Here is a 9,608-nt window from a genome sequence, read left to right on the forward strand (position 1 = left end):
GTGGTGGTGGGGTGGGTGGAAGGAGGGGGTGGGGAGAGAATGTATAGGTAGAGGTGGCGATGCGGCGGCGGTGGTGTAGAGGTAGAGATCGGTGATGAGCGATGGGTGGGGGAGGGGGGTGGGTGGGTGAGACGATGTAACGTTGCGTTCGCTGACGAGAACGAGAATGAAGAAAATACATCGAGCTCGGAATTTGAATGATAATGACTGACGTGTGGTGCTCGGGTCGCCATTGCAGATGCTAAACGACTGATCGGTCGTCGCTTCGAGGACACGACCGTCCAGGGCGACATGAAGCATTGGCCGTTCACGGTGATTAGCGACGGCAGCAAGCCAAAGATCCAAGTCCAGTATAAAGGAGAAACGAAGACCTTCTTCCCCGAAGAAGTGAGCTCGATGGTTTTGGTAAAGATGAAGGAGACGGCCGAGGCCTACCTTGGCCAGACCGTCACCAATGCCGTGATCACCGTACCCGCTTACTTCAACGACTCGCAGCGTCAGGCAACCAAGGACGCCGGTACCATCTCGGGTTTAAATGTGCTGCGAATCATCAACGAACCCACCGCCGCAGCCATCGCCTACGGTCTCGACAAGAAGGCCGTGGGTGAGCGCAACGTCCTTATCTTCGATCTGGGCGGTGGTACCTTCGACGTCTCCATCCTCACCATCGAGGACGGTATCTTCGAAGTGAAGTCGACGGCCGGTGACACGCATCTTGGTGGCGAGGACTTTGACAATCGCATGGTCAACCACTTCGTTCAGGAATTCAAGCGCAAATACAAAAAGGACCTGCTGTCGAATAAGCGCGCCCTGCGTCGTTTGCGCACGAGCTGCGAGCGTGCCAAGCGCACCCTCTCCTCCTCGACCCAGGCGAGCATCGAGATCGATTCCCTTTACGAAGGAATCGACTTCTATACGTCCATTACCAGGGCCCGCTTCGAGGAGCTGTGCGCCGACCTCTTCAGAGGCACTCTCGAGCCTGTGGAGAAGTCACTTCGCGACGCCAAAATGGACAAGGCGCACATTCACGACATCGTCCTTGTTGGCGGATCGACACGTATTCCCAAAATCCAAAAGCTCCTCCAGGACTTCTTCAATGGCAAGGAACTCAACAAGTCCATTAACCCTGACGAGGCTGTAGCTTACGGAGCTGCTGTCCAAGCTGCCATTTTACACGGTGACAAGTCCGAGGAGGTCCAGGATCTTTTGCTCCTTGACGTTACACCCCTCTCTCTTGGTATCGAAACTGCTGGAGGTGTCATGACAGCTCTTATCAAGAGAAACACCACCATTCCCACCAAACAAACTCAGACGTTTACAACTTATGCCGACAATCAACCTGGTGTGCTCATTCAGGTATGATATTTTATTGTTGTCGTTGTCGTTGTCGTTGATATTATTATTATGATTCTCTTCTTCATCACCGATATCATTATTAAATCTCGGCCGCTACAGGTCATAGAGAAAAAAAAAAAAAAAAGAAAGGGGGTGTAATTTTAATTGCTTGTTTCTTGCGATTGTTTTTACCAGGTATACGAGGGTGAGCGTGCTATGACTAAAGACAACAACCTTCTTGGAAAATTCGAGCTGAGCGGTATCCCACCAGCGCCACGTGGTGTCCCTCAAATCGAAGTGACATTCGACATCGATGCCAACGGTATTCTCAACGTCTCGGCTGTAGATAAATCCACCGGCAAGGAGAACAAGATCACCATTACGAACGACAAGGGACGTCTCAGCAAAGAGGACATCGAGCGAATGGTCAACGAAGCGGAAAAGTACAGGAACGAAGATGAGAAGCAAAAGGAAACCATCTCCTCGAAGAATGGCCTCGAGTCCTACTGCTTCAACATGAAGACCGCTGTCGAGGACGAGAAGATCAAGGACAAAATAAGCAGCTCTGACAAACAGACGGTCCTCGATAAATGCAACGAGATAATCAAGTGGCTCGACGCCAATCAGCTGGCTGATAAAGAAGAGTACGAGCACAAACAGAAGGAACTCGAGGGTATTTGCAATCCCATCATCACCAAGTTGTACCAAGGCTCGGGAGGTGCCCCACCAGGCGGTATGCCCGGTTTCTTCAATCCAGGTGGCGCTCCAGGAGCCGCTCCAGGCGCCGGAGCAGCTCCCGGAGGTGGCAGTGGCCCAACCATCGAAGAAGTTGATTAAACAGCCGCGCTCTCTAAGATGGATAAACGAAAAATACAAGTCGGCAGAAGAAAAAAAAAATAGCACTGAATATCTTCGTACTATCGAGCAAAAAAAAAAAAAAGAGGAGATGGAAAATAATAATAGTACCTTTTATGTGTATCATCGAGCATTTTCTTATTTCTTCTAGCCAAGTTTTTTATATAATAATTCTTATTCAAGACATACGTCCAGTGTTTTCAGTAATTATACCATAAATATTGTTTTTGTATTTTTATTTTTCATTTTCTCTCTTTACTATTTAATTAAACTTAATAATACGAGATTTCACGAAAAAGTTTGTCTAATTTTTATTTTTTTTTTTACTTACCTTTGATTACAATGTGGAATTAAATGTGATAATTTATACCTGAACGATTGACGCGTAATTTAGATTTGACAATTTTTTCTTCTTCTAAAATGTTTTTATTTTATTATGTTTAAAACTACTACTCTTATCGTACGAACAATTCATTTCATTGTAAACAATAATATTTAATGCAGAACGAACACAGGTTATAAAAAAAATCTAATTAGAAATAAAACTTGAATGCTTTAATACAATGGAAATTTTGACTTATTGTTTTTTTATTATTTATTTATTTGATTTGTATATAAAGATATTATTACAGATTAAAATTAACATTTGCTTAAAAAATACCAATAAAATCTACTGCTGTTGCAAATTTCATTAATTGTTTATGTAAAAGTGGTAAAATAATTTACAATAAGCAATGAAAAAAGTATGTATTTAAATTTAATCGAAGTTACAAACGTTTTACCAAAAATTTTTATTTTTATAACTACATAAATCGATCGCAGTAATTATTTTTTTATACTCTATTAAAAATTACGTAAGTTGATAGAGAAATATTACGTGGCTATTTTAGAGGAAAATTCTTTTTCTTGTTTTTTTTTTTTCTTTCAATTTGATAACGTCGAGTGGTATAATAAAATGATATCTAAATTGAATTTTAAACGCTGCGTTTTTCTTTATTGCGTGGATAAAATGTCGAATTTCATGGATGATACTTTCGAGTTACTTGGAAGGTAAGTAATTTTAATTGTCAATTGTAACATACTTTCACATTACTTTAGAATTCGAGAGTTGGAAATAATTGTCTTAAAATTTAGAAAATTTTATCAACGTCATCATTGACTTTATTATTTAATTACTACGAGTAAATAAATATTATGTTTCTATGAAAATTTAATTTCTATACATCAAAATGATGCGACATTTTACATTTCAAACATCCCCAGGTCAACGATCTTGTTAGTTTCGAATTGATTTCTAACCATTTCACGGTCCTGAGTTTTATCCTCAACTTGACTACCTCTAGTATTTATTATCGCGATGTTTTACTAAATTTAATAAGTACTAATAACACCTAGTAAATAATATGTCGCGTGTGGGGATGTTTGAAAGGTGTGTCGCCTACCAGGAAATGCATTCGATGCGATTAACGCTTGTTTTGTGTTGTTGCGCATCAATTTTCTAATAATCATTGTAGGCAGCACGGGATATTTTGAAATTCGAATTGGCAATGATTACAACAAGGTACGAATATCTCGAATTAATTATAATTTTAATACGACCTCGATTCGTCGTCTCGTGGATTATGTAGACCGAGATGAGAAAGCGTAATAAATGGTTATATGTTTACTAGTCTTAATAAAGATCTAAATAGTCTAAATAGGATTCGTAATATGTCTTATATTGTTATTTTTATACGATATAACATTGCATGTTAATTAACAAACTCGGTCGAACAATTGGTTTAAAAAATGTATGATTTCAGAGAAATCATTGTGCTTTCAAGGATAATAAAGCCTCAAACATTAAAGTAAATAAATGATTTGAATAGTCGATGAAAATGAACCCTGTCACGGTAAAGAACAAATATGTCAGTTATTAGTTCTGAATTTACAATAAATAGATTAAAAATGTTTTACCGATCGTTGATTTAACATTCTGATTTTATTGTTGATATTTTAGGTTAAAAGCCTCTCTCTCTCTCTCTCTCTCTCTTTATCCTCGGTGGGGGGTTGCGTGCGCCAGGCCTATCGAGATTTCTGGCACACGTAGAATGTACAATGTCATAATAATAATGCATTTATTTTTAAATTCGTAACCCACCTTTTATTTTCAAAGTTGCAACAAAAATTTCGTTCACAATACAATATCATCGGGGATACATAAAGTCTCACGCACATACGAAGAGCATTATTTTTATGCTATTGAGCACGTTTGTTTGTGATTGTTTTTAAAAACTATATTGAATAAGTCCAATTTTTTTTTTTTTTTTTTTTTTTTTTTTTTTTTTTTTTTTTTTTTTAGAAATAGTTAATAGAATCTAAAGTATCATCTAATCAAATTAAGATGTTCGTGCCATATTAGTCGCAAACAGTACAGTTGTTTTTCCTTTTTTCTTCTTCTTTTTGCCGTTGTTGACGTTATCGGTTGGTCTGTCGCCATGACTCAGCAAATCAGACTTTTCCAAGGCTTGTGCCAATGCATCTCCTAAATTTCGATTATAAGCTGGAGGTACGTATTCGTCTAATTCAAGATCAGCTGCGAATGATGAGTCGGTTGGGGTCACCGAAGTCTCGTAACTTTCTTTTTTCGAGCTATGTAGCGTTGACCAAGCGGCGGCTTTCTTCGATCCATTCGTTCGCAACATCTGGGCAAACGATGGGCCCTGATCGGCCATAGTCGACGAGTTATTGGCTTCATCGCCCAATTTTGTTAATACGTCATCGATGGAACAGGTAGATGGGCTACTTGCTGCACTCGATGCAGCAACTGACTCCAAAGACGATGGTATATTAATTCTAAAAATTAAGTAATCTTAAGCATAGTTATTGTACTTATAAAACGAGCTCTATATTATGTTAGCCGTAAACATTGTCGCTTTTACGCTCGATAAATAAATTTTTCCGTTTCGTTAAACGGCGTTGCGATGTTAATGTTAAGAATTCAAATACGTACGCGTCTGTTTCGGGTTGAAACTGGGGGAAATGTTTGTGTGATTCAATATGAACCTTTGGCTTTGGATACTTTCCCATACGCTTATTTTCTTCCTCGGTAATTTTTTTCTCGCGCTTCTGTTCCTCTCTCTCCCGACGCTTTCTCTCATGCTGGCGCGAAGAAATTTGATCTAAAGCAGCATCGTAATAGCAATTATGAAATAATCGGTTGCAACATTTTATTACATAATAATAGGCTCAGTTTAAGCGAGCATTAGAGTAGTTGAGACCTTCAAAGTATGTTAAAACTTCTTTCGATATAATCGGAGGCTGCAGATCTATTTCGACCATTTCAAATTGGCTTGTTACTGGTAGGTGACAAAGATATCGCATACGTTTTCTCAAATCATGCGTAAGGCTGCCAACTTCTTTCTCTATTATTGTACCAGATATCACTTGGGGACTTTTTTCCAAACTACCATACTGCATTTCTAACATCTTGATATTCATTGCGTGAAGATACACGTTTTGTCCACCAACGGCTGCAAGCGAAACGTAAATTTCAAGCTCAGAAGTGTTTATTTGGCATTTTGCAAATTTCAAGTAAATTTCCCTTAACCTTGGTAGAAAAAGTAAAATTTTTGCGACTTTCTTTTTGACTCGTCATTGTCGCAGTTCAAATTGTCCATTAATTGAAGAATTCTCGCACCTTCCGTGTAATTATTTGGAATTTTTATGGAGTCGAATGTTTTTTTCTCTCTACATTTTATGTTTTCGTTGGCTGAAGTGGGCTCGTTGTTTGTTTTGCTATCGATTGGACTAATATTCTGAAATTACAAAGTAGCTTAGAATTACAATAGGAAGGCTTTATAGCTACTAATTGAAATTCCAATCGTTCACCCAAATACCTGTAAAAGAAGTTGCTCCCTGATTGATAATTCATTACAAGCCTGCTCGATGAAACAATTTTCCAGCGAATAAGAATCTTCTAATAATTGAATATTCAGTTGACTCCGCTCTGATTCAATAATGTCCATTATCTGTTGTCAAACAGTGTTTGGTAAGTTTCTATGGCTATCGAATTATTGTACGAAATTTTTATTTGCAAATATTGTATAGGGAATTGGGAAAGTACTTACATCGGCATCTTCAGCTAGAAGTAATTTTGAATAAACGTGTTGGTTAATGTTTTCGGATACGGATAAAAATGTCGTCGGCGAGCGCTCAGAATTATCAACTGGCACTGCGAGTAATGTTCCTTTCTCTCGACGCATTAGACGAAGAGAAATTTGATCCCCGATGTTTAAAACATTTTTGGTTATTTCCACAACGCTAAACAAAAAAACAATATCATCGCATCATCTGTTCAAAGCTTTAATGGTAATCGAATTATGTTACCTCTTTAAATCAGATTTATTGACAAATTCGTAACAGATAGGACATTTGCGCCCAGAGTTATTTGATAATGCTAAGTAGTGAAGTATACAGGGCCAACAATACACATGGCCACAACGTGTCATTTTCCCAGCCAGAGGAAAATCCAAGCAAATGGGACACAGTAGATTCTCAGAGTTATGAACTCGCTAAAGAAACAAAAACAGGACAAAAATAATGCGTAAGACAATTGCGTAAAATTCATTAAAAGGAGAAAAAGCTTTACAATCTGTTCTATTAATTTCCAGTCGATCAGAATATCGGGATCGTTCAAATAAAGGGAATAATCTCCTTTGGCAGTAACAACAAATTGGCAGCTAAAATGGAAAAAAGATGCAGTATTAATTATTCGATCGACAATGTCAGAAGCGCAAGCACAATCAGTATTTAATTATAACTCTCGTTGCTTACTTTGCTTGTAAAAATTGTTCTTTATTATATTTGTGTCGCTGAACGGCTGGAAGCCAGCGATTATAATTGTAGTTGTTGTAACTGCTTATCCTCCCGTGATTCCACTCACTTTGCATATATCGTGGCGTATAACTAAAATTCAGCAGATGATTCAAATTCTGCTTTTTACTTCCTTGGGCCATTACCGAGCCAAGCTCAGCCGATTCATTTTCAGCTACCTAGGGGCAACGGAAGGGCATATCAAATTCAAATAAACATTTCTCATCTATCCAGGACAAACGAATCGACAGTTTCGTACCTTGGAATCCTCCTTTGAACCGCCATGATAATGTCCTTTAAGTTTTGGTCTCTTATCAAAGTTTTTTGCTTTCTGTGCATTCGACTTCCTTGGCTGATCATTTTTTGGAAAACTGTTTGCACCAGGCGATTCACGTCTACGTGACGATTTGGGACAAAGTTTGGAGCTAACGACATCTGAAAAATGAATGGATAAAGCCATTTGTCCCACATTATTTTAAATATCCAATTCTGTTACGCTCGCCTCCTGCATGTGCTCGGTTCAAAACTAAAAATTAACGCTAAAGTCTCCCAACACAATCATACACATTAGCATACCTAAACCTAAATTGCACGCACATTTATTCTTTATATCTCTCGACACTTTGGTAAAATAGTCCTACATATCATCTCCTCACTTTCACAACTACAGACGCTGTTTTAATTATAAATAGCATCAATCATCAGCTGCTCCAAATTAGAATATGGAATTTTTCATTTGAATTTAAACAATCGCTATCATTGTCTCACCAAATTATCACTGTCAACGTCATTTTTCATATACACGAGCCAAAGAAAATTAAATTTGCTCGACTGTCGGCCAACGAGCCGATAATTCCTTTATATAATAGCGAATTATAATATATTGATAAGGCGCGTGAATCCCAGTGTGAAAAACAAATGATGAAAACGACAAAGAAGTTCGTTGGTCCGTACGTGGCACGCGATTCGAGGGAGGAGAAGGGGAGGAAAGGCTTTTTTTTTTGTTTTTTTTGTTTTTTTGGTTTTTAAACTAACAGACGGAGCGATCGAATGAAAAAAAGTGCCCGATAATTAGATAAGCTGGCTGTCGTCGTGATCACTACTGATCACTACTAATCACTACACTACGTGACTCTCGTTATCCGTAACTGACGTGTCGCGAACGTGAAAATTAAAGGAGCCGCTCTCACCTTGATTCTTCTTCGTATCAACAACAGTTCCCTTGGCGTTGGGCTGCTGATACTTTGCCTTCTTGTCCATTATCAATAAGAAGCGACGAACCACCGCGGCCGTCCCAGCCGTCCCCGACCTTACAAACAACAGCGCCGACGATCGCGAAGACAGAGTTGAGGTGGTCCCCTCCGTATGGAGAAACGTAAACTTCCTGCAGACCCTTCATTTTTTTTCAATAAGCCATGTTCATCGACGGTGGCAAAAGTTTTCGACTTCGAAAGACCCAGGAGATGCCTCGTACGTTCGCAAGCACGGCTTACGCGCGGTCGCGAGGACGACGGACGTGCGGAGGAACGTCCACTGATGCTGCTGTCGCGTGACGAGGGTGGTTGGTTAGGTTGAGTGCGGGAGGATGAGGAGGAGCGAGGAAGGAGGACGACAGGTCGGCCTCCCAGGAGAAAAATCCGCGACTGGGAAGCACTCGGGGCAGGTTGGCTCCGTGGGAGGGAAGGCTCGGACTCCGCGATGAGAGCCTCCCGGTCGTCGATTCCACGACGAAATAATGGAAACACGAAGCGCGCGGACAGCACCACGCAAGACGATCGCGATCCCGTCGCTGTGATGGCGACGATATTAGTGCCCACGACCCGACAGTCCTTTACGTCGGTCAATTATGACGTGACGTGTTATGACAGTCGGTTTTCTAACGTTCGGGCAGGACCGTCGGCGTACTGGTCGTGTGACGGTAAGGCGAGTCGTTCTGTCTCGCTTAATGGGCGGCCGTCCTGTCCTCGTGGTCGTTGGGGCTCGTTGTACTTGCGGCTTTGTCCCTTATCGCGATGGGAGCTTCCGTCGGCCGCGCGGGTTCGTTGGTAGCCTGGGGGATTATTGGTCGGGGTTATGAGTCGCGCGGCTCCCTTAGAGTTTGGCTGCGGCCGCAGTGGTGCTCAGTCAGCTTGCGTAATTCTCTAGGTTTGGCGTGCTTGGATACAAAAATAAGAGCGCCAAACGTCACATCCGCAATGGCGGAAACGAAGCTCATTCGAATCGAATGGATCGTCGGATACTAATTGTTTTACGCAACATGAAATTACGAGCGATCGTAATGCACGAGCGTGTACAGACTGTGACGTACAATTTTATTAATCGTCGATCGTAGCGTGGGTGAGGTAATTTTCGACATTCGACACGCACATTTGCGCTTAATTCGCCTCTCAACGATTAGCGAGATATAACGCATATTATTATCATTATTGTTACTGCTGCTGTTATTGTTCTACATAATCTTATGATCATTGGCAAGTTCAATCGAGTGTGCAAAAGGGCATAAATCGATTGTCATACATAAAGAATATGTTGTTTTTTGTTTCTTGTTGTTGTTGTTTGTTGTA

At 40.4% G+C, this 9,608-nt stretch overlaps 2 protein-coding genes across 2 annotated transcripts in view; one reads left to right on the plus strand and one right to left on the minus strand.

The window, feature by feature from the left end:
• The window catches only part of Hsc70-4 (heat shock protein cognate 4), a 4,426-nt gene extending 2,151 nt beyond the window's left edge, over positions 1-2,275 (plus strand). The window contains exons 3-4 of the mRNA XM_011507707.1: positions 239-1,356; positions 1,531-2,275. Coding sequence (XP_011506009.1) covers positions 239-1,356; positions 1,531-2,172 — 1,760 coding nt within the window. The 3' untranslated portion in view covers positions 2,173-2,275. The remainder of the gene's footprint in view (positions 1-238; positions 1,357-1,530) is intronic.
• Positions 2,276-4,245: 1,970 nt separating this feature from the next.
• LOC105368645 (RING finger protein 10) lies at positions 4,246-8,870 on the minus strand. The gene is given in 12 exon segments (XM_011507708.1): positions 4,246-4,491; positions 4,530-5,025; positions 5,183-5,349; positions 5,449-5,781; positions 5,784-5,987; positions 6,069-6,200; positions 6,300-6,492; positions 6,559-6,743; positions 6,821-6,911; positions 7,006-7,223; positions 7,304-7,479; positions 8,235-8,870. Coding segments are annotated over 11 exon segments (2,226 nt in total). The 5' UTR covers positions 8,305-8,870; the 3' UTR covers positions 4,246-4,491; positions 4,530-4,568.
• Between the last annotated feature and the right edge of the window lie 738 nt (positions 8,871-9,608).

This window comes from Ceratosolen solmsi, unplaced genomic scaffold, assembly GCF_000503995.2.
Source record: "Ceratosolen solmsi marchali unplaced genomic scaffold, CerSol_1.0 scaffold1, whole genome shotgun sequence".
Taxonomy (NCBI): Eukaryota; Metazoa; Arthropoda; class Insecta; order Hymenoptera; family Agaonidae; genus Ceratosolen; species Ceratosolen solmsi.